We start from the raw sequence: 26005 nt of genomic DNA on the forward strand, positions 1-26005 counted from the left end.
CTAATACAAGCCTACATCAAAAAAGTAGAAACACTTCATATAACCTAACCAGTGCATCTTAAAGAACTAGGAAAGCAAGAGCAAACTAAACCCAAAATTAGTAGAAGAAAGGAAATAATAAAGATCAGAGCAGAAATAAGTTAAATCAAAATGAACGAAACAATACAAAAGGTCAATTGAACAAAAAGGTGATTTTTTGAAATTATAAATAAAATCAATAAACCTTTAGCCAGACTAAGAGAAAAAGAGAGAAGACACAAATAAAATCAGAGATGAAAAAGGAGACATTACAGCTGATACCACAGAAATTCAGAGGATCATTAGAGACTATCATAAGCAATTAAATGCCAACAAATTGGAGAAATGGACACATTTCTAGACACATACAACCTACCAAGACTGAATCATCAAGAAATCCAAAACCTGAACAGACCAATAACAAGTAATGAGATCAAGGCCATAATAAAAAGTCTCCCAGCAAAGAAAAAAAGGCCAGGACCCTATGGCTTCACTGCTAAATTTTATAAAACATTTAAAGAAGAACTAAACCCTATCCCACTGAAACTACTCCACAAAATAAAGGAGAAAGTAATATTTCCAAATTCATTCTGCAAGGCCAGTACTACCCTGATAGCAAAACCAGAAAAAGACATATCAAAAAAAGCTACAAGTCAATGTCCTGATGAACACTGATGCAAAAAGTCTCAACAAAATACTAGCAAATTGAATTCAACAATACATTTAACAAGTTTATCCATCATGACGAAGTGGGATTTATCCCAGGAATGCAAGCATGCAAATCAATCACAAATCAATCAGTGTAACATATCACATCAACTGAAAGACAAAAACCATATGATTATTTTAATTGAGGCTGGAAAGCATTTGATAAAATTCAACATCCCTTCATGATAAAAATCCTCAAAAAACCAGGAATACAAGGAACATACTTCAACACAATAAAAGCCATATATAACAGATCCATAGCTAGTGTCATACTGAACAGGGAAAAACTGAAACCTTTCCTCTAAGATTTAAAACAAGACAAGGATGCCCCCTTCCACCACTGTTATTTAACATAGTACTAGAAGTCCTAGCTACAGCAATAAAACAAGAAAAAAAATAAAGTCATCCAAATTGGAAAATAAGGAGTCAAATTATCCTTGTTTGCAGATGATATGATCTTATATTTGGAAAAACCTAAAGACTCCACAAGAAAGCTACTAGAACAGACAAATTGAGTAAAGTTGCAGGATACAAAATCAACATACAAAAATCAGTAGTATTTCTATATGACAACAGTAAACTATCTGAAAAAGAAGTGAAAGATCTCTACAATGAAAACTATAAAACACTGATGCAAGAAATTGAAGAGGGCACCAAAAAATGCAAAGATATCCCATATTCATGGATTGGAAGAATTGATATTGTTAAAACGTCCATACTAACTCAAAGCAATCTACGGATTCAATGCAATGCCTATCAAAATACCAATGATGTTCTTTGCAAAAATAGAAACAACAGTCCTAAAATGTATATGGAATCACAAAGGACCCAGTATAGCCAAAGCCATCCTGAACAAAAAGAACAAAACTGGAAAAATCACTTTATCTGACTTCAAATTATACTACAGAGCTATGGTAACCAAAACAGCATAGTACTGGCATAAAAACAGACACACAGACCAATGGAACAGAATAGAGAACCCAGAAACAAATCTATACATCTACAGTAGAAACTCATTTTAAACTCATTTAAAACAATGGTGCCAAGAACATACATTGGAGAAAACATAGTCTCTTCAATAAATGGCACTGGGAAAATTGGATAGCCATATGCAGAAGAATAAAACTAGACTCCTCTTTCTTGCCATATACAAAAATCAAATCAAAATAAATTATGTACTTCAATCTAAGACCTCAAACTGTGAAACTAATAAAAGAAAACACTGGGGAAACTTTCTAGGACATTGATCTGGGCAAATATGTATTGAGTAATATCCACAGGCACAGGCAACCAAAGCAAAAATAAACAAATGAGATCATATCAAGTTAAAAAGCTTTTGCACAACAAAGGAAACAGTCAACAAAGTGAAGACACAATGCACGGAATGGGAGAAAATATCTGCTATCCATCTGACAAGGGATTAATAACTAGAATATACAAGGAGCTCAAACAACTCAATAGGAAAACAATCAAATAATCTGATTAAAAATGGGCAAAAGATGTAAAAAAATATTTCTCAAAAGAAGACATACAAATGGCAAACAGACATTTGCAAAGGTGTTCAACATCACCGATCATCAAAGAAATGCAAATCAAAACTACAATGAGATATCATTTAGCCCCAGTTAAAATAGCTCTTATCCAAAAGACACGCAATAACGAATGCTGGCAAAGATGTGGAGAAAAGTGAACCCTTATACGCTGTTGGTAGGAACCCTCATACATTGTTGGTGGGAATGTAAATTAGTACAACTACTATGAGAACAGTTTGGAGGATCCTCAAAAAACTAAAAATAGAACTACCATATGATCCAGCAATCCTGCTGTTATATACCAAAAGAAAAGAAATCAGCATATGGAAGAGATATCTGCACTCCCGTGTTTACAGAAGTACTATTCACAGTAGCCAAGATTTGGAAGCAACCTAAGTGTCCATCAACAGACAAATTGATAAAGAAACTGTGGTACATATACACAATGGAGTACTATTCAGACAAAAAAGAATGAAATCCTGTCATTTGCAACAACACGGATGAAGCTGGAGGACGTTACGTTAAGTGAAATAAGACATGCACAGAAAGACAAACTGTGCATTCTCACTTACTTGTACTAAAAATTAAAATAATTGAACTCATGGAGATAGACAGTAGAATGGTGGTTATCAGAAGCTAGCAAGGATAGTGGTGGGGGGTATGATAATGGGTACGAAAATATAGTTAGAATGAATAAGATGTATTTGATAGCTAACAGGGTGACTACAGCAACAATAATTTATTGTACATTTAAAAATAACTAAAAGAGTAAAATTGCACTGTCTGAGACACAAAGAAAGAATAACTGCTTTAGGTGATGGATAACCCATTTACCCTCATGTGATTATTAAGCATTACATGCCTGTATCAAAATATTTCATGTATCCCATAAATACACACATCTACTATGTATCCACAAAAAATTAAAAATAAAAAAATAAAGTACATGAAAATTTTCAATCATAAGATCAATTCTGTAAGGCAAATGTCATCTGTATTCTACAGATCTATAGAGGAGAAAACTCATACAAAAAAAACCATGTGAATCACCCAAGGTCACACAAGAAGCAATCAGAGGAGTAAGGAATTAATCCTATCTGATTCCAAACACTCAGATTCCCCTTTTTCCCCCCATGGCACAGACAAGTTCTGTCTCCCCTGCTGCCCTCTCTTCGGGGTTTTCTGACATGGAAAGGTTTTCCAGTAATGGCTCTTCTATCCCTGCTGGCCTAGGCCCTCACCTACTCACAGCCACTTGGAGTTAACCAAGTAGGGCAAACATAGTAGGTGATACCTGGTTTGCTAGCAGTAAAAATGTCCACAGTGGAGGAAATGGAGGAGATGGGACTGGAAACCACAATGACAGCATACGGCACACTGCTGGACCAACATCCTACGGAGAAAGGTTGAAGTATAGAGAGACTGGCAAGGCACTGTGCAGATCTCTAATTTTGAACCTTTATTCTTTCTATCATTACTGACTCCCTACACTGAGCACTGAGGCTTCTTGTGTATGCAGATTTCTTTCTTTCTTTCCTTTTTTTTTTTTTTTTTAAGAGACAGGATCTCACTCTGTAACCCAGGCTGGAGTGCAGTGATACAATCATAGCTCACTGCAGCCTCGACCTCCGGGCTCAAGCAATCCTTCTGCCTCAGCCCTGCCCGCAAGTAGCTAGAACTGTAAATGCATGCCACTACACCCAGCTAATTTAAAACAAAAATTTTTTTAGAGTTGGGGTCTCACTATGTTGCCTAGGCTGGTCTCAAATTCTGGGCTCAAGTGAGCCTCCCGCTTCGGCCTCCAGAGTAGCTGGGATTACCAGTGCGAGCCACCACTCCCCCTATGTATATATATTTCATCTTCACCTTTGGAGTTTAGGTTCTATTAGATTGGTCACAGGGCCTGTGTGTGGCCCTGGAGTTTCCTTAATAGAGCATACAGAGTTCTGACTATCTGCACCCAGTCCATACCAAGGCCTTTCTTTAAAAGGTCTCTATCAGGGCCAGGAAAGACAGTGATTTTCGGAGAGGAAATAAGAAGCTGTCCCTCTTTTTTTTTTTAATGCCAAGCAAAATCCTTTCTGCTAGCCCAAATTCACAGACTCCTTTCCCATCATCAAGAACCTGCAATGCAAAGGTAGAGGGTGAGTGGAGGAGGCAAGCCACTGAAGTGGGCAGGCAGCCCTAAAACTAAGAGGCCTAAACATCTCAGCAGCCCCAGGTTTTGTTTCCAATTCAATTTCTTCTGCCCATAACATTCTGTTTGGTATGCTCATCTGTCTGACACGCTGATAATTAAGTAGCAATGCTAATTGATTTTATTATTGGATCACACAGAACAAGGCTTTCCCATGAGTTTGTATCTATCTATTTCAGTATATGATGGTAATAACTATCTCATGAAAATTATTAGTAGAACATTATTTCCAGTACTTTGAGTTCATCTTGGAAACTCTGATTAATCAGGATCCTATACCCTGTGGAAATAGGAAACAGGCCCATTATCCCAATGAAAAGGTCCATTTGTAAGCAAGAACTTTCTAACACGTGTGCCTCTGTTACACCCTGGTTTCTCAGCTCCATGCTGCTGGGGCTGGGGGGTACTCTACAAGCACACTTCTCCTTTGCTGTCTGGCTCTGTGTCACACCAGCAGGGCGCTAGAGGGATCCTGCAATGCTGGAGCAGGGAGGTAGGACCTGCTCAGTCCTGTTCCTGTCAGTGTGCCTCCAGGTAGGTGCAGCAGCTTGTCCCAGAACCACCTCATCCCACCTCCTGAGAGGTACCTGCACTGGCAGGGCAGTGCCCTCTCCTCCAGGTTGGGTTCTGGCTCTGAGGCCCTCCTTGTGCTTCTGGGTTGTGATAAGCCCAGCTTCTTCCTTGTGCTCTCCCAACCCTGAGAATGGTGGCTGTTTCCTGTGCCCCCGCCCCATGTTCTCTGTTGATTTATTCTGCCCTCCAATATCCATCATATTGATTTCTTTTAGGAAATTAGCTGTTGAAATAACTTACGTAGTTTCTACTTTGCTGATAGAACCTAATACAGCACATTTGAGAGCCACGATTTCATTCATAACAGTGGTTAAATGGGAAGATTCTGAAATCAGTCACATCTGAGTGGGAATCTCAATTCGTCTCTGTAGTGCCTGGTAACTTTGGAAAATTTAATTCACTTCTCTAGGTCTCATTTTTCTCAATCATTTCCATTTATACAATTAATAAATATTGAGAATCTACTAAGTACCAGGTACTATGCTAAGCACAGAGATACAATGATGTACAAAACAAATTCCCTAACCTCCCAGAACTTCCTGTCATGTGAGTTAAATGAGAGAACTCAGTAAGGGAGTTAACACAGTGCCAGGCACATGTCATCAGCCTTCCTCTCCATCCCATGACAGGAGAGCAAATACAAATGGGTCTTAAAAAAGGAAGTGTTTCAGCAGCTAAGTCTCTTCAGAAGATAAGATGGGTCTTTCCCCCAAAAGGGCTGAAGGTCCCTGTCTACAAAAAACCAAGGATTCATTGTGTGCCCTGCTATTCTGTTCAGAGCAGAGAAGTAATGACTCTGTGGCAGCACTCTTTCAGAGGGAAATGAAACAAAGCAGCCCTAGAGAGGGAACACTACAACGTAACATTTTAAATAAATTCCAGAAAAACAGGTGTGTGATACTGAGGAAAGGGCAACAGAAGAGGTATTGCAGGCCAGGACTGGGATCCAGAATGACCACAGAGTGTGAGTGAAAGAAGATACCAGAAACCTGCTATGCTAACGTCGGTCACAGTGACAGTCGTGTGTGTGTGTGTGTGTGTGCGCGTGCGCGTGTGTGTGTGTGTTTGTGTGATGGGGTCTCTGTCATCCTGGCTGGAGTGCAGTGGCATGATCAGAGCTCACTGTAGCCTCGACCTCCTGGGCTCAAGCGATCCTCCTAGTAGCTGGGACTACAGACATGCGCCACTAGATAATTTTTAAACTTTTTGTAGAGACCAGCCTGGACAACATAGAGAGACCCTGTCTCTACAAAAAGGATCCTCCTGCCTCAGCCTCCCAACGTGTTGGGATTACAGACATAAGCCACCGGACCTGGCCCACAATGACAGTCTTTTTACCGAAAAGAATATATACGTGTGTGTGTGTGTGTGTGTGTGTGTGTTTCAGGACTTACTTTATACTTTCTATAGCAAGATTATATGCCTAGAAAGGCCAGGGAGGTGGTATAATGGAAAAGAGAGATTCTAGATTACATTCAAGCCTGAATCTAAAGGTTGTGGGCAAGAAAAGGCTGAAAAGAAATACATCCAATCTTCACATTTTGACACACTCCTTCCGCTGTCTAGACATCAGGCATATTGTGTCAAGGATGGCCAATGTTCTCATTAGCAAGGAAGTGTTTCTGTAAGACTTCTGGGTAGTTAAATTATTGAAAACCATATCTTAACACATTGATAACCTATAAATGCAAACTCAATTCCTCGCCCTCACTGTTTTACACATTTTTGACATTATTATGAACATCAAAAGTCATAACGGAGAAAAACAACCATAGGAAATTATTATTAGAAGGTTTATTCCACATCCTTGCTCTGGGGCCTCATAAATAATTTACTGTCACGTAAGGAATTTAGAGTTCCAGAGGCATGAAAAGCCTGGAGAGAGTTTTATTCATAAATAAATGCCAACATTTAAACAATAAAGACAGTTTCAAAGTCCAGAACTACTGAAATGAACAATATATACTGCCTGGATGATTTATTATGGTTGTGTTTATAGTCCAAATGGGAAGATAATTCAATTCCACCTGGAGAGTCATTATATGGCCAAGCCCAAGAGAAGTACTTTGGATAAGAGGTGATATTTCTATTTTCCATTTCAAGCAAATTATTATTTCTGTATTTAGGACATCACCCAGGCAATTCCTTTCATGACATGTAGCACTCTTGAGCAATTAAAAACATTTATAAGGTAAAAGAAGTGACAAATGCCAAATTCAGAATGACCCATGGAACACTGAAGAACCCCCAGAGAACACTGATGTCTCAGACATAAGGCAAAATAATCCCTTCTGCTCAAGAAAACTTAAATGAGCAGTGAGTACGCATCACAACAAGAACATTATTACCCAGCAGAAGCAATCTGCTAAATACAGATTTCATCTCCAAAAACGCCTTCTAACAGGAGATGGGAGCAAATAGGTACCTCCTGATGGGATGGAGAACTATCCCTTGGCAAAATGTGGCATATGGTCATATTCCCCCTTATTCCTCAACCACATACTTCAATCATGGAGCACAAGAACATGTTTATAATATATTCTTGGATGTGGCAGACACATGCCTGAGTGTGGAGGCACTCTGTCAGAACAGCCTCCAGAATTCCTGGGCTTACATACCATCCAGACCATTGTGATGACTATAGTTTCTTTTCCCCAGAATGCTCAGAGATGTGTGATTTGGAGTTGTTAGCATCCGCTTGGTAGTTGGGGTTTGCAGGCTTGGTGTAGATCGAATTACATTAGGTTTCTTTGCAGGATGGATCTCTGTGGGGGGAAAAAGGTTTCTCAATTCAGAACATGATATTAAAAATCTATGTGCACTTACATTGGCTAATAGGCACACATCTTATTACTTAATGAGCTGAGAGTCAGTTCCTCCTGAGCCAGCCAAGGACTTGCATAATGAGTCAGCTTCAAGTGGTGTTGCCATGGCTTTGCTTATCAAGTAAGCTGGTTTTTCCCCTGCTGGCTGGAGCTCTGAGCCTCGGGTTGTGAATACAAGCAAAAACAAAACAAAAAGCCACTTCAGAAGGTCACATACAACATGTGATTTACTAAGGGAATAAGGCATCTGACTCCTCAAGATATTAGACATCAAAAGGCTATCTGGAGAGGTAGCCTTGGGGCGAGGAGGGTAAAAAACCTCTGTGCTCTGTCAAACCAGTCACCATGTCAGGTATGTGAGCTTTCTGAAAAACAGGATTCCTCCTCTGGCTCTGTAACCAGACAGAGTATGGGACCAGGATCAATTACTCGCAGCCTAGAACATTTTGATATAGATGAAACTTGAAACCAAAGTCCAATAGTCAAGGGGTAGATGAAATGCTTTATCTAAGGATATATCACAAAACTGGCATATGCACATTTAACAAAAGTATATTGTTGTTAGCCATACAGCCCAGAACTACTTGCTCTTATTGTGGATGGACAGAAACCGTAACACTGTAGGAACTGGATTTAAGAACCTCAGTTTACTACTAAAGCTGGGCAGCCTTTTTCTAAAGCTTAACCAGCTCACCGATTCTCAGAGTCATCATGCAGCTGGCCAACTACACACAAGCCATCCTGTCTTCTCACCCTTTCACTGAAGGTAAGGGCTGAGATATCGCCCTTATTCACTGGAATTTAGGAAAAGCCGTTGGAATTGTTAGACTTACTACATCTCTGGTCAAAGTCCCCACATTTGCCAAAATTTAGAAATGGCTTGAATACTGCCACCCAAAAAAGTGATTTTTTTTTTCTCCAACATGACATGACAAGTTTGCCAGCCTTGCGTTTCATTTAACCTCCACAGCCTATACTCCATCCACACCAGACAAGCTGCTTTCAAGTCCTTGGACTCACTGAAACCTTTGTTCATCTGGTTCTCTTGGCCTTATGAGGGAAGAGAATATGCTTTTCCTATTTTTCTTTTCTTTTTTTTTTTTTTTGAGACGGAGTCTCGCTCTGTCGCCCAGGCTGGAGTGCAGTGGCGCAATCTCAGCTCACTGCAAGCTCCGCCTCCCGGGTTCACGCCATTCTCCTGCCTCAGCCTCCCGAGTAGCTGGGACTACAGGCGCCCGCCACATCGCCCAGCTAGTTTTTTGTATTTTTTAGTAGAGACGGGGTTTCCATCTCTTCTCGTCTCGAGACCATCGAGATAGATGGTCTCGATCTCCTGACCTCCTGATCTGCCCGTCTCGGCCTCCCAAAGTGCTAGGATTACAGGCTTGAGCCACCGCGCCCGGCCTTTTCCTATTTTTCTATTTGAATTCTAAGTATCTTTTAAGTCTGAAATTAACTATTACTTTCTTCAGGTAGGCTGCCCTAACACTCATTAGAAAAAATTCCCTGGTTGGCCAGGTGCAGTGGCTCACTCTGGTAATCCCAGTACTTTGGGAGGCCAAGGTAGGCAGACTGCATGAGTCCAGAGGTTCGAGACCAGCCTGAGCAACATGGTGAAACCCCATCTCTACAAAAATTTTTAAAAATTAGCGAGGTGTGGTGGTGCACACCTGTAGTCCCAGTCATTCAGGAGGCTGAAGTGGGAGGATCACCTGAGCCTGAGAGGTGGACGTTGCAGTGAGCCGAGATGGAGACATTGTACTTCAGCCTGGGTGACAGAGTGAGACTCTATCTCAAATAAAAAAAAAAAAAGAAAAAAGAAAAAAAGAAAAAAACAGTCCTTCCTCCAAGTGCCCAACACATATTACCTGTAATTCTTTTATAGGATCTAATCCTTTGTTTTATTCTTCTTACCTGCTTGCTTTCCCCACTACACTAAGAATTTTGAGGGCAAGGTCTTACCCATCTTGGTGTTTCCCAAATCACTTAGTACAGTGTTTTCAACATATAAATACTCATAAATATATTGTGTAGGGATGTGGTTCAGCTAGTAAGAACAGCACAGTGTGGGCCTATCTGGCAGATATAGAGACCAATTTACCCACAGTAGGAGCACACAATTATTCATGGAAAGGCTAATAATGTTATATTCTTTTTTCTTTTGTTTTTTTTTTTTTTTTTTGAGACAGGGTCTCAACTGGTCGCTTGGGCTGGAGTGTGGTGGCACAATCTCAACTCACTGTAACCTCTGCCTCCTGGGCTCAAGCGATTGATCCTCCCACCTCAGCCTCCTGAGTAGTTGGGACCACAGGCATGCACCACCATGCCTGCCTAATATTTGTATTTTTGGTAGAGACAGGGTTTTGCTATGTTGCCCAGGCTCAAACTCTTGGAATCAAGCAATCTGCCTGCCTCTCAAAGTGCTGAGATTACAGGCATGAGCCACCATGCCTGGCCTATTCTATTTTTTTGTGATCAGAAACTTTCCCATGCAAGGTGGGAAGGGGCATCTAGGAGTCAGTTCTGCCAGGGAATACAGACAGCACTCTTCAAGGACATTACCACCATTACCTAGGTCATGCCTACAATAACCATGTGACATTTTCAGGGGATATCAAAACAACTCTTTAACCCCTGAAAAATAAAGCAAGAAATGGCTGGGTGCGGTGGCTCATGCCTGTAATCCCAGCACATTGGGAGGCTGAGGCAGGTGGATCATGAGGTCAGGAGATCAAGACCATCCTAACAAGGTGAAACCTCGTCTCTACTAAAAACACAAAAATTAGCTGGGTGTGGTGGTGGGTGCCTGTAGTCCCAGCTATTCAGGAGGCTGAGGCAGCAGAATGGTGTGAACCCAGGAGGTGGAGCTTGCAGTGACCGAGATTGCACCACTGCACTCCAGCCTGGGCAACAGAGTGAGATTCCGTCTCAAAAAAAAAAAAAAAGAAAGAAAGAAAGAAAGAAGGAAAGAAAGAAAGCAAGAAATAAGATAGTAGAGTAATATCAAAGAAGAAGCTTTGAGCCTCTGACTCCTGGAACATTCGGGTAAGGACTAGATAATATACCAAATTCAATTGATTTTTAAAAGAGTTGATGTCTGCAGTCTGAACATTTCTTAATTATAAATCTTTCTGTCAAAGCAACTCTGAGTACATATTTCACTTTACTGAAAAAGAACTATAAGCAGCACAAAAACAAGCCATTCTTGCTTCTAGGTATGTGGAAAACCATTATTTTGTAAGTTCTCTTAAAACTTTGTTTAAACAAAAAGATTATTGCATAGTAATTTTTTATACTATTCTTAATTGTGATATTTCAACATAAAAATGGAGCCATCATCTTTGGAGATTGCCAAGTCAGACGGCATGATAAAAACCAGAAAGCAATACAAATGCCTCCTCTTCAAAGTCGCCTTAAGCACACCAAACTATAAATATTTTAGGCGTGGCACAGTGGCTCACATCTGTAATCCCAGCACTTTGGGAAGTCAAGGCAGGAAGATTGCTTGAGGCCAGGAGTTTGAGACTAGCTTGGGCAACATAGCGAGACCCTGTCTCTACAAAAAACAAATAAAATAAAAAATTAAAACCAATAATTATTTTAAGTTATAAACCAGTTTGATCTCATTTTAATAAGTAAATAAATTCTCTATTTAAAAAGAGGTGAGGTGAGTTAGAAACAGGGGAAGGATCTGAAGAAGAATCTTAAGACTATTCATCGTAAGTACTAATTGAATGCTTTTTATTTTCTTTTTCACTTATTTATGAATGAATATACATTACATTTTTATTTGATGGCTTTTTGGAAAAAGTAAACATATACCATAACTCTGTGTGTGTGTGTGTTGTGTGTGTTGGTAATAAAAGTTTCTGAAACAAAATAAACTGACTATATAGATAAAGGTATCCAATTCCAGCTATTTGAAGGGCCTGAATTAGTTTAGGTATGTCATTTAGAATGGCCAAATACCTATAATATTCAGAAATTGCTCTTTGAAATTTTCCTCTATTAGAAAATACCCACCTAAATACCCAATGATACATGCCAAAGGTTTCCTAGTGCTTTTGCTTTTCAGTGGACTTCCGGATAGTTCAGCATGTCTGTCTGCATCTGAGGAGAGAAAGAAACATGGAGATAACCAATGAAACAGATTTCTCTAGCCAGACTACACGCACCACAGAAATAAAGGTACAAGTAGAAAACAATACAAAATAGCCACCAGATTCCCACATAATTTCCTTTTGGGCCTGAGAAAATGGTTTCTAGTTCTGGTTCCCAATTTCTAAATGGGATTTATATAAAATAACATGTAATTTTTCGTAGTAGTATTTTGAGACGGAGTCTCGCTCTGCCACCCAGGCTGGAGTGCAACAGCGTGGTCTCAGCTCACTGCAACCTCCACCTCCCGGGTTCAAGCAATTCTCCTGCCTCAGCCTTTTGAGTAGCTGGGATTACAGGTAAGCATCACCATGAGGGGCTAATTTTTGTGTTTTTAGTAGAGACAGGGTTTCACCATGTTGGTCAGGCTGGTCTCGAACTTCTAACCTTGTGATCTGCCCACCTGCTCACGCCTGTAATCCCAGCACTTTGGGAGGCCAAGGTGGGTGGATCACTTGAGGTTGGGAGTTCGAGACCAGCCTGACTAACATGGAGAAACTCCGTCTCTACTAAAACACAAAATTAGCTGGGCATGGTGGCACATGCCTGTAATCCCAGCTACTTGGGAGGCTGAGGCAGGAGAATTGCTTGAACCCAGGAGGTGGACGTTGCGGTGAGCCAAGATCGCGCCACTGCACTCCAGCCTGGGCAACAAGAGCGAAACTCCATCTCAATAATAATAATAATAACAATTTACATGCAAGAGATACAGACAGCACTCTTCAACGACATTACCACCATTATCTAGGTCATGCCTACAATAACCATGTGATGTTTTCATGGGCTACCAAAACAACTCATTAACCCCTGAGAAATAAAGCAAAAGAAAAAAAAGGTACCAGAGCAATATAGAAAACACGCACTTTAAAGCCCCACATGGGTATAGCTAATGCACATCCAACACACTCACGCTTTTTTATTGCGTGTGCCCATCTCAGAAATATGCTTCATTTCTAGCCATGGCATTTCTGTATTATAGCAGAAATAATGGCTGTAAAGTGCAAGGTGGAATCAGTCTTAATGTAAGATTGATTTGACATGGAAGATAAATGACAGCTGCTAAAGGCAACAAACTTGGCCATCTCTGACCTAGGTGGGCCATACTTGGCCATCCCATCCCCACGTGAAGGCTTAACTCATCTTGGCGAAACTCAATTGTTAGACTAGGAATTTGCAAGAGTAATAATGGGCCATTTGGTTTTATCACTGGTTTTCTACCCCTGATCAAGCTATGTCATTGGTGCTGAGATTTAAAAGGCTACCTGTGTGCAGAGTATTTCATCCAATAGTCAGAATAATAAGAAACTGTGAGATGGGTATTAGCTAATCAAAGTTTTCATGATGCTCATTATACCCTATTGTAAGACACTTTCAGACAAAGAAAATTAAAGCATACAATACAAACATTCTGTGTTTTAATTAGTTGTCATTTGGAAGAGCAGATGTGCAAGACAAAGGGACAAAACGTGTACTGAAATACTTTAATATTGTCATAAATATTAACAGAATCACTTAAACTTGTTTGATTCTACTGTTTATGCCTTTTCCCCACCTTCAAATATTTGACAAAAATGTCCTACAGGTTTTCTGATTTACTGAAGAATTTTTCCTTTTGCAAACGGAGACATTTCTGGGCATACACATACGGAATTTCCTTTGATATCCATAGGAATTATTTGCTCTACTAGAGTTAAAATGTGCAAGTCTGGAACTTCAAATAATTTTAAATAAAAATTAAGTTTTTATGAGCTCTAGCCCTTTCACAAAACAAACTGTTTGGAAAATTATTAAACAGAAGATGGCAAAAGAGCATTAAAAAAAATTCTCGTTGTGGTTAAAAAAAAAACACAATGAGATACCATCTCACACTAGTGAGAATGGCTATCATTAAAAAGTCAAAAAATAACAGATGATGGCAGAGAAAACAGAGGTTGCGGAGAAAAAGAAATGCTATACACAGTTGATGGGAGTGTAAATTAGTTCAACCATGTGGAAAACAGTGTGGTGATTCCTCAAAGAGCTGAAAACAGAACTATCACCCAACCCAAAGGAATATAAATCATTCTATCATAAAGACACATGCATCTATATGTTCACTGCAACACTACTCACAATAGTGAAGACATGGAATCAACCTAAATATCCATCAATGATAGACTGAATAAAGAAAATGTGGTACATGTACACCATGGAACACTATGCAGCCAGAAAAAAAGAATGATATCATGTCCTTTGCAGGAACATGGATGGAGCTGGAGGTCACTATCCTTAGCAAACTAATACAGTAACAGAAAACCAAATACTGCATGTTCGTACTTATAAGTCGGAGCTAAATGATGAGAACTTCTGGACGCACAGAGGGGAGCAACAGACGCTGGGGCCTATTGGAGGGGGGAGGGTGAGAGGAGGAAGAGGATCAGGAAGAATAACTAATGGGTACTAGGCTTAATAATTGGATGACGAAATAATCTGTACAACAAACTCCCTTGACACAAGTTTACCTATATAACAAACCTGCACATGTACCCCTGAACTTAAACGTTAAAAAATAAGTTCAAAAACATTAAAATAGACAAAGCACATACTGCAGAGAGCCTAAAACAATCAGGAATCTGAATATATAGCCCCTAGATATCGGCTAATTATTATGCAACCACTGACAAGTATAAATGATCCAATTTCTTTTCTTCCTATTCAGTTGATTTCCATGAGAAAAAATAAATTACTAAGCTATGAAGCTTTTCACCTAATGTAGAATAATAGTGAAGATACAGGTGGAAATATAATGAACATATTGTGGAAGAGCAATCTAAATAAACACTAGAAAGCAACCCAAACCCTGTAAGGATCAAATGCCTGCCAAACCACTGAGTTAACACTACATAATTTCTTGCTAATACTACTGATTCACCTGAAATTCAAGCTATATTTGGGATGAGGACAAGACAAATTTTTCTTTCTTCTCTATTAATAAAATAAAGCTGGAATGAGTCATCTTGGTTATTTCCTCAATGTCTTGACAAAGGCAATCACCGTATTACTAGTAATAAGATTTGCTTTTTATTCCAGTCTATACGGCCCAAAGGAAAACTGCCAATATGGCAGCAATTGATAGACATTGATGGCTCTTATCAACAAATCCATCAGAGAGGTCATCAACACAATTCCCAAAGACGTTTCATTTTAAACTATATTTGCTTCTAATTTCTCATTAAAAATAGTAGGATTAATTATGTGATGTTCCAAGTGACAATTTGCATTACAGGGTATCTCTGAGCGGGAGATCAAAGCTTTTTAGAAAGATCCATATTTCACTAATCCTCATTATATTTTATAGAAAGTTCCAGCTACTCAAGAGGAGGAGGAGGGAGGATCCCTTGAGTTAAGAGGCTATAGTGAGCCATGATCACACCACTGCACTCCAGGCTGGGTGACAGAACAAGACCCTGTCTCAAAAGAAAAAGAAAAAGTAGTTGGTGGCAAGAATTATGTCTCAACTGTGAAAAAATTACAGTGAAAAGATTCTAGGACTGCCTTAGTCACTCTTCAACATAAGAAAAGTTGTAGCCATTCAGTAGGAAAAATACGGTTGGCCCTGAGGAAATAGCCATAAGCAGGATTGTCTGGCCCACACTTAAGTTGGTTAGAAGGAATGCTGGGCTGCACTCAATGCCAGGCCAACAGTGGTGCCACTTGTCAGCCAGTCCTTGCTCCCAAACTACTCACCTAACTCCACTTCAACATGGAGATACACATTTGAACTGCACAGATAATGAAAGCAATCTGAGAAATGCCCAAAGAACCCAGAAGGAATCAAAACCTGTCCAGAGAGAACATCTGTATCTCACTCAGGTCACTTGACTGGTCACAAGGAATACGTCTTTAGTTTCCTAGAGCAGGGGTCCCCAAGCCCCAGGCCTCAGACCAGTACTAGTGGTAGCAAGTCAGGAACCGGTTGGGACAACAGGTGAGCAATACTGCCTGAGCTCCGCCTCCTGTCAGGTCAGCAGCATTAGATTCTCACAGGAGCGCAAACCCTATTGTGAACCACCACTCGAGGGATCTAGGTTGCCTTCTCCTTATGAGATTCTAACTAATGCCTGATGATCGAAGTTGGAACAGTTTCATCCCAAAACCATCCCCGCCCCCACCACCCAGTTTGTGAAAAAATTGTCTTCCATGAAACCGGTCCCTGGTGCCAAAAAGGTTGGGGACCACTGTCCTAGAGGATCATCTATATTTCCTTGGGGTTAACCTAGAAATACATTATTATGCCGGGTGCGGTGGCTCATGCCTGTAATCCCAGCAGTTTGGGAGGCCAAGGTGGGCGGATCACCTGAGGTTGGGAGTTCGAGACCAGCCTGACCAACATAGAGAAACCTTGTCTCTACTAAAAATACAGAAGTAGCTGGCCATTGTGGCGCAGGGCATGCCTGTAATCCCAGCTACTTGGGAGGCTGAGGCAGGAGAATGGCTTGAACCTGGGAGCAGGAGTCTGAGGGGAGCGGAGATCTTGCCATTGCACTCCAACCTGGGCCACAAGAGCAAAACTCCGTCTCAAAAAAAGAAAAGAAAAGAAATACACTATTACTTTTGTTGAAAATCATGCTTATTTTTCTGTAATGTTTTGGAAATACTGGGGGCAGTGAGATAGAAACCCTGCAATATACACACAGAATTCACAAAAATATCCCACATGTGCATTCAAGACCCCTGTCAAGATAAAACTATCAGTAGAGTTTGCTTCTAGAACTGGAAAGGTATTTTTAAAGAAGCCACAAAACCAATTAATTTTTTTTATAAATTCAAGTATTAATATGTCTTTTTTTAAAAAAAATCTGCTTGGCAAATACATCATAAACAAAGTCAAAGAGAAAACGGGGAACTATTTGTATCACATATCACAGATTAAAAACTAACTTTGTTAAAATATAAAAAGTTCCCACAAGTCAGTAATACCACCAATAGAAAACTGGCCAGGGGAAAAACAGTTGACAGAAAAGGAGATAAATGGTTTTCAAATACAAGCAAAGATTTCTATCTCATCCAAAACGAGAAATGCAAGCTAATATAACATGTCATCTGTCAACTAGTCACGGGTTTCAAAGATGGGTAACACTGCCAGCAAAGTTCTAGAGAAATAGGAATTGTCTAGACGTTGTGAGTGGGACTGTGAATTGCAGTTTTTCTAACGGCAATAAAACTACACCAAAATTCAAAATGTATGCTCCTTGGTCCCAACTTTAACTTTTAGGGAGCTATCTTGTAAGGCACATTCCCACTTTATCCATCAGTATGAAATGATATCTGCATAAGGACATTTGTTGCAACATTTTTTTTTTTTTTTTTTTTGAGACAGAGTCTCGCTTAGTCGCCCAGGCTGGAGTGCAATGGCACGATCTCGGCTCACTGCAAACTCCGCCTCCCGGGTTCACGCCATTCTCCTGCCTCAGCCTCCCGAGTAGCTGGGACTACAGGCGCCCGCCGCCTCGCCCGGCTAATTTTTTGCATTTTTTTTTTTAGTAGAGATGGGGTTTCACCGTGTTAGCCAGGATGGTCTCGATCTCCTGACCTCGTGATCCGCCCGCCTCGGCCTCCCAAAGTGCTGGGATTACAGGCGTGAGCCACCGCGCCCGGCTGTTGCAACATTATTTATGATAGAAAATGACTGAAAATAACTTAAAAGCTTTTAATAGGGAACTAGGTATAGTACAACAAAATAGATTATGCAGCTGACACAAAAAGGAGGCAGTTCTTAATGCAGTGGCATGGTATGTTAAGTAAAAAGCAAGAGACAGAGCAGTATAGACAGTATGTTAACATATAGAAACAAAGAATAAACCTACTTAGATTCTTATAGATGCACAGAATACTTCTGGATGCTTAAGGCAACAATGATAATGGTTATCACTGAATGGGGTAAAACAGGAATGAGAAACGTGATGAGATTTGTAACCACTTTTGTACCTTTCAAAAAAAATGTTCAGTATCCATTCAAAACCAAATTTTTATTAAAAATAAACTCCTCGTCTTACACCACAAGGCACAGACTAAAAAAAATTTTAAACTCTCTACCAAAAATACCAAAAGAAGCAAACCAACTATTCTCTCAAGTTTCAAGCTTAAAATTTCAGGAATGCTTATACAATCATTAACTTTAGCTGAGAAATCTCTAGAAAAATATCATAAAACAAATTTTTCATGAAATGGGGTCTTGAGATACCCCCAAAGTCGAATTAGCATCTTCAAACAGAAAAATAGCTTCAGGCTCCTCCCAAATAACCTCATGCGGGGGAACACTGTGGCCCATTCAAGTCTGGTGTGTTATCAGCCCAAACCACTTCACTCTCTCTGCAAGCCACCAAGGTGCCAGGCAAATCATCCAGATTTACTTTTCCAGGCACTTTAGTTTCATCTTTGGAATGTTGCTAGTTAACCTACTTCTATTTAACCTCAGTCTGTGAGGATCCTGAGTCTCAAGTGGCGATAATCCTATGCCTATCAGGTGTTTGGATAATTCTGTAGATCTTTGGTGAAGTCTCTGAAATAATGTCTGATGGCAATAGCAGAGGAAGGTCATTCTCCCACACATAGCTTTTTTACTAGGGGGAAGGTTCTCAAGGGGGAAAAAATAGAATATAGCTTTTTTTTTTTTTAAATAAAATATGGAACACTTCACTAATTTGTGTGGTCATCCATGCTCAGGGCCATGATAATCTTCTCTGTATCATTCCAATTTTTAGTATATATGCTGCTGAAGTGAGCACGATGTCCAAACTTGGTATTTTATAACCTTGCTGTTGGGCCACAAATCTTAAGAACACAGTAGGTTTCTTTATGCAATGAAGGATTTTGGTCTACCAATCCATTTTCAATAAGCACTATCTACATGGTAGAACTGGCTCAAGTATTTTACTAATGTTAGTAACTTTTGGCATGGATTTATATATTCACATATAAAGATCTATTATTAAAATAATATTTAGGTATTTGGGGAAATTGGTTTAAAAATACATTTTTCATAGTGAGGCCCCATCTCTAAAAAAAAAAAAAATTAATTAACCAGGTATGGTGGGCCACACTAGTCCCACCTACTCAGAAGGCAAGAGGATCACTTGGGCCCCAGAGTTCAAGGCTGCACTGAGCTATGATGGTGCCACTGCACTCCAGAGCCTGGGCAACAGAGCAAGACCCTGTCTCTTAAAAAAAAAAAAAAAATCCTATGTATGGATGAGGAGTGGTAAATCTTCCCACCCCTTTCCCTCAGCCTCCCAGTTTCCCTTCCCTCAGATGTCATTACTATTTACATATTCTTTGAGATATTTTATGAATCTGCAAAGACCTTTTCTGTTTTTACTGTATGCTTTAATCCAGGTTTAAAAAGCTCCCATTTCTTCACTTTTATGCAGTGTCATCCCATAAACTGACTATGACACTGGCTGTGATGGTGCTGCCATGGCCAGAGACAATTGAAGAGCTCAACATCTACAGTGCTTGGAAGAGTCTCAAGCCCACAGGGAAGAATTACTTTCCCAAAATAATAAATTATTCTAAAATGCATTAATGAGAACTCTTGATCCATCAATATTTTGAGAATAACAATCTTCTGCCTTATCTGAAAGTACATTCACACTGCATCACAGTGATTCTTAACTTCCTGCAGGGTGGAGGAGAGCCTAACACTGCCTTTGAGAAACTAAGGAAAACTTACTGGAAAACACACACACACACACACACACACACACACACACACACACACACACACTCTCCTAAACTTACTGGCACACACACACACACACACACACACACTCTCCTATACACTCCCAGTAGACCACAGACATGGTTGCCTATGGACATCAGGTTATTAATACCTAATCACCCTAACAAGCCAAGATCAAGACATCTGCTGAAGAGGTTGTAACAAGGTAAGTACAAGAACAGAAGAGATGATAGCATAATCAATTAGATGTTAGGAAAAGTTCATTAATTGCTTGTCTGAAAAAAAAAATGAGTAGATGGCTGCTGAAACACTCATTTTAAATCTTAAGGTAAAATTATTTGAGAATCTGATTATGTAAAACTCAATGACTGGTGAAGCTAAATACAAAACAAAATAACATATGCTCTCTGAATTTCATCCAGATAAATGACTGCTCTTTTATTATTACTATAATCTATATGCTTATAGAAATAAAATACAGATAACTTAATTATGATCCCTTTTAGCAGCATGGCCCATCAGTTGAGAAAAAAATTAGAATGAGATAAAAGAAAAATATACTTCATTGAAGAATAAGCAAAACAAAGATAATGTGCAAATTAACTGAAAATTAACACACGAGCCCTGGGGAAACAGAGCTTCCTCAGCAGCCAACTGAGTTGGTGATGGTTTCTCTTCTACTCCTAGGACAAAGATGATACTGGATCCCTACCCATTTTAATGGAAAAGTCTCATTCATTTTCATTCTTAAATGTTTCACTTTTTAATTATTTTTTTATGCAGAGTCTCACTGCGTCTCCCAGGCTGAAGTGGTGGCGTGATCTCGGCTCACTGCAACATCTGCCTCCCAGGTTCAAGTGATTATCTTGCCTCAGCCTTCCAAGCAGCTGGGATTACAGGCACGTGCCACCATGCCTGGCTAATTTTTGAATTTTTAGTAGAGATGGGGTTTCACCATGTTGGCCAGGCTGGTCTCGAACTCCTGACCTCAGGTGATCTGCCCACTTAGGCCTCCCAAAGTGCTGGGATTACAGGCGCGAGCCACCATGCCTGGCCTTCACCATTCTTTTTATTTAAAAAATTATATAAAAATGTGTTTTAAATGAGCTGAACAATTTAGAATATAAATATTTCCAATTCCCCAAATGGGAAAGTGTTAACGTAAGTCCATGAGGTCTCAAATGTTAGCACAAAACATAAATAAGCCTAAACTCTCAAATATACATGAATCTAATATAGTAGTTTCCCCTCCGTGGGACTCTGACATTGTTACCATTTTTTCTTTTTTCTTTTTTTTTTTTTTTTTTTGAGACGAAGTTTCGCTCTTGTTGCCCAGGCTGGAGTGCAATGGTGCTATATCAGCTCACTGCAACCTCTACCTCCTGGTTTCAAGCAATTCTCCTGCCTCAGCCTCCCAAGTAGCTGGGATTACAGGCGCCCGCTACCACGCCTGGCTAATTTTTGTATATTTAGTAGAGACAGAGTTTCACCATGTTGACCAGGCTGGTCTTGAACTCCTGACCTCAGGTGATCCACCCGCCTTGGCCTCCCAAAGTACTGGGATCACAAGCATGAGCCACCGCACCCAGCCCTCAATTCCCTTTACAAAGCATTTTTCTTCTTATAACTTAAAACTTAAAGTTTTCTTAAACTTAAGTTTTAAAGCCTTTCAACTATTCTGCTAAAAATTACCTTTAGGAACAAAAAATGATTTTTTTAGTCATCGTTCCTTTTATTGATATCCTCTTTAAATCAAAGGGGAGCTTTTCATAATAAGAGATTTCTTAGAATAGCTTTAAGATTTCCTAACTGTTAAGCCAAACAGCAAGTTTTCTCATCTCTTAAGGAACAAAAGCTACACAGCTCTAACATGCTAGCCTGGAATGTGACTCCAGAGCGAACATATTAATTATACACATATTGTCAGAGACATGGTAATGACAAAACAATCTACAATTCATGGATACATAGGATATCTGTGCTAACAAAAATAAAAATAAAAAAGATAAGCAAGACCAAATGTGTTGAAAATAAAAGTTATGTAAATGTTATGTGGTGATATATATGATACACGATCATGAAATGGAAACCAAACTGGACAAACAGCCTGCTCAACCATATGTTTAGATGCTAGCTTAAGAAAACGAAATGTGTAATTTCAGAAAATTCACGCAAAAATCAGTTTAAAGTTTACTTATAATTTGCTAGACCTTCTAATAAATATAGTATTTGTTATGAAGCACTGGTGAATTTCCATAATGTTGTATGACAATTGTAAAAGGTTCATGGGAAAAACAAGATTTACAAAGACATACGGTCTCTAATTAGTGTAAATTGGCAAATTTTATTTAAACCTAATGAATCCATAAGACTGGACTGTACTGTCTCAATTATGGAGTCTCATTATAACAGCATCCTTAGGGGTTACATTGTGGCACTACCTAAGAGGTAAAAGTGCTTCAACAGGGCTCTGTAGGCAACTCCATCACAAAACCCCACCGAATAGGATCACCTCCCACCAATCTTTTGCTAAGCACTACTCTCTGGTAAAGAGTACAGAAGTTTCAATGTTTTGATTTTTTTTTTCAGGTTGGCATGATACAAATGGCAGCACACAAAAACAATGTTAAAAAAATAAACCAAATAAAAGGCTGTACACAAGAACTTATGTTTATTGCAAACAAACAAACAAAAAAAAAAGGAAAGAGAAGAAAAGAGAAAATGGTCAGAAGCACAACATATAAGGTTAAGAATTTAAAAGCATCTTACATTCTGCCCTAATGGCAGCATAATTAATAGCAACAAACGGCCGTCTTGCTGCCTGCCGTAGCCGGAGGGTATTTTTGCAGACCTGGCGAGCAAATTTTGTGAAATATGTAGTATGAAGGAAGAAAGCTTGGCGGGTCTTCACTGCAGACTTTGGACTCCCAGTATTTCTAACTGGCATTCCCTGCATGGCCTGGCGGGATACGTGACTTCTAACACGAGGGTCCTGCAAAATCAGAAAACAACAAACACTCAAAGAAATGAACTTGCCCAAACGCATTACTGTTTGCATCACGCTCAAAAGAAAAGTGCAACTTTTAAATCTTTCATGAAGCATCTATAATATCACTTGGTGCACTACCTCTAAAAGAATTAAAGTGTGCACTTTTGGGAAAGAGGTGGGGAATAGAGAAGGGAACTGTGGAGAACACTGTACTATTGTACAGGAATCCATAATAACATTAACAATAGGTAGTAAGAAACTGCCAAGGGGGTTAACTACACTTTTTTTTTTTTTTTTTTTAAATTAAGGAGTCCTGAAAGCCTGTCAGCACTGAAAAAGAGTCGTCACCCACTGGTAAACACAGATGGTTGGCATCTTCAATCTATGAGGATTTTACCAAAATCACATTTAAACTGTTGTTCACCTCAAGATTCAGTCCATACTTCTTATCCCTCCAAAATAGTCACAGGGAGAAAAAATGCTCAATTTGCATTTATGACTTTATGTGGTAAGACATGCCTTCAACAGAATGTAAAGGTTACACAAACTGTTTTCAAAAGCAATTAAACATTTAATTTGTAAGCTCTCCACTTATGCTAACATCTCCCACATTCATTGTTTTTTTTGTCTGAGACCATTATTCTGAATACCTGATAAAATTTAATTTCTCCCTGCTTTTCTCCACACCTACCCTGAATATTGTAGTGCTATGTTTACCTACAAAGGTAGCTTTCTTCATTTTTAAATTATCCTATACTGTACTTCTGTTTCCAAGGAATAATCAAGCCACTTAAAAACATGACATTTTTCAACACTAAAAAGACTACTGTACCTCTGTAGTTGGGCTAGGAGATAACTTCTCTTCTTCTGACTGGGTGGGCATTTTCAAGCCTCCATATTTTTTCCAATAAAGCCAACAAATTGCACATAATCTACACTGCATATTAGGTGGGCCCCAGGAATACCACTGGTGAGACTGTGTAGCTAAAGCAGAAGAAAAACAAGAAAAATAAGAAAAATGCTATTTAATTTGTAACATCAACACAAAATAATCAAATATTTAAAAAATACTTGTCATGCTTAGTTTACAATTTTATTGTTCCCAGCTTACAAGTCAAACATAATAGTATATTTGTGTTTTTTTAATACTCAGAATTCATTAAACCAACTTATTTCTATCATTATATAAAGTGCTTGTGGCCCTGTTAAAGCTATTAAGTGAAGTATCCTGTATTATGCATTTTGCTGCCGAGGGAGTTTTTGTTTTACTGATTAAAAATACTCTATTGTGTATGTTTCTGGAAATAGGTTCTCAAAAATATACTATTAGTAGTATTTTAAAAATCTGGGGCTGGGTGTGGTGGCTCTCACCTGTAATCCCAGCACTTTGGGAGGCTGAGGCAGGTGGACCACGAGGTCAGGAGATCAAGACTATCCTGGCTAACATGGAAAACCCGTCTCTACTGAAAATCCAAAAAAAATTAGCCGGGCGTGGTGGCACGCACCTGTAGTCCTAGTTACTCAGGAGGCTGAGGCAGGAGAACTGCCTGAACCTGGGAGGCAGAGGTTGCAGTGAGCTGAGATCATGCCACTGCACTCCAGCCTGGGCAACAGAGTGAGGCTCCATCTCAAAAGAAAAAAAGAAAAGAAAAAAAAAGAAAAAATATATATATATAAATATAAATCCAGGTTTCCAAACCCAGGGTTGAGACACCACTCCAGGGATTATTTAAGGTACTCGGGGAGGTCCCATTGATAAAGTCAGGAATCTAATAAAAACAGGTATCTGTCAGCCAGGTGTGGTGGTAAACTCCTGTAGTCCCAGCCACTACAGAGGCTGAGGCAGCAGGATTGCTTGAGCCTGGGAGGTTGAGGCCACTGTGATTCCACCACTGCATTCCAGCCTGGGTGACAGAGGGAAATGGGGAGGAGGAGGGGTTTGGGGAGGGGGAGACGGAGGGAGAAGGGGAGGAGAGAAGAAAGAAACAGGTATCTGTTTCACACTACTTTATTTTAATCAATAGGCAAAATCCTTATTTTAAAATCTCCATTTATGGACAGAATCCCTTTCAAGACTCTAAATCCATATGAAGCGAGCATGGGCAGCTGACATCACAGCATGCTTGAGGCCTAAAACTCAGATGATTTAACAGCTAGCTGAACACTGCAAGCTTGTGTTAGTTTTTGTTTTGTAGTTTAAATTACTGACATGTGACATTTAAAATATACACATGATAGATCTGAAGTTTAAGAGAAAACACTGAGGTTGAGATATTAACTGGGTGCATAAAAAATTGCAATTCTGTAGGTCTGCCTTGAAATATTATTTCTCTGACCTGTAAGTTACCTTTATCAGACTGTTCAAATGTTCAAACAGCACATCAAGATATCAACTAACACTTCACAAACCAATGTGAAAAAGAGAAAATACAGAGACCATTATATTCATGTTTATTGGGAATAACACTGTACACCCATCATGTATTATTTTTGGAGGATTATTATTTTAGGCTTTTATTTGTGTAAATATTTAATTTGTGTAGGCCTGTTTTAGGCTTTTATTTATACAAATAAATATTTTATACAAATGAAAGCCTAAAAGCCTTTCCTCCTATAATTTAGAACTAATAAGTCATTAAGACACAAATTTTAAAAATCTTAAAACATTAAGCTATGAATCTATTTTGAATTCTAAATATAAAATTTCACTTAAAACATATGTTTTACGTAAACTAATCAATCCATGCACATCATTTTAATAACTGTCAATAAATGCCTTTCTCCTTAAATAACTCAAATTCAATTGGAAAGTAGGTATCATTTAATAAATAGAAAACATCAAGTTCTACCTCTCTATAAGGATAAATCTTATATTAAGATACATTTTATCATGGAGATTAGTAATACATGAGTCTAAAGTAAGTATTATAAAATAAAAATAGCTTACTCATCATGCACACACAAAAATAACAGAATAATCATTTAAGGGGATATACGTGAGTGTGAAAGGGGTTTGCAAGTTATTTATTTATTTATTTATTTTTCTGGAGACGAAGTTTCACTCTGTCACCCAGGTTGGAGTGCAATGGCGCAATCTCAGCTCACTGCAACCTCTGCCTCCCGGGTTCAAGCTATTCTCCTGTCTCAGCCTCCTGAGTAGCTGGGATTACAGGTGCACACCACCATGCCCGGCTAATTTTTTGTATTTTTAGTAGAGATGGGGTTTCATCACATTGGCCAGGCTGGTCTCGAACTCCTGACCTCAGGTGAATCATCTGCCTTGGC

At 39.2% G+C, this 26005-nt stretch overlaps 1 protein-coding gene and 1 non-coding gene across 9 annotated transcripts in view; both read right to left on the reverse strand.

The window, feature by feature from the left end:
• MTA3 (metastasis associated 1 family member 3) overlaps positions 1–26005 on the reverse strand; it is a 187273-nt gene that overhangs the window by 23150 nt on the left and 138118 nt on the right. For 6 of the 8 annotated variants that reach the window (XM_028831591.2, XM_028831590.2, XM_015112218.3 and 3 more), the window contains 4 exons: positions 23553–23704; positions 22501–22723; positions 11877–11963; positions 7647–7793 (listed from right to left, as the gene is read on the reverse strand). In XM_028831591.2, the coding sequence (XP_028687424.1) occupies positions 7647–7793; positions 11877–11963; positions 22501–22723; positions 23553–23704 (609 nt within the window). 8 annotated transcript variants of the gene reach the window in all.
• LOC114671980 (U6 spliceosomal RNA) lies at positions 18671–18778 on the reverse strand. The gene has a single exon (XR_003722185.1). It is a non-coding gene; the product is annotated as a U6 spliceosomal RNA (small nuclear RNA).

This window comes from Macaca mulatta, chromosome 13, assembly GCF_049350105.2.
Source record: "Macaca mulatta isolate MMU2019108-1 chromosome 13, T2T-MMU8v2.0, whole genome shotgun sequence".
Classification (NCBI taxonomy): domain Eukaryota; kingdom Metazoa; phylum Chordata; class Mammalia; order Primates; family Cercopithecidae; genus Macaca; species Macaca mulatta.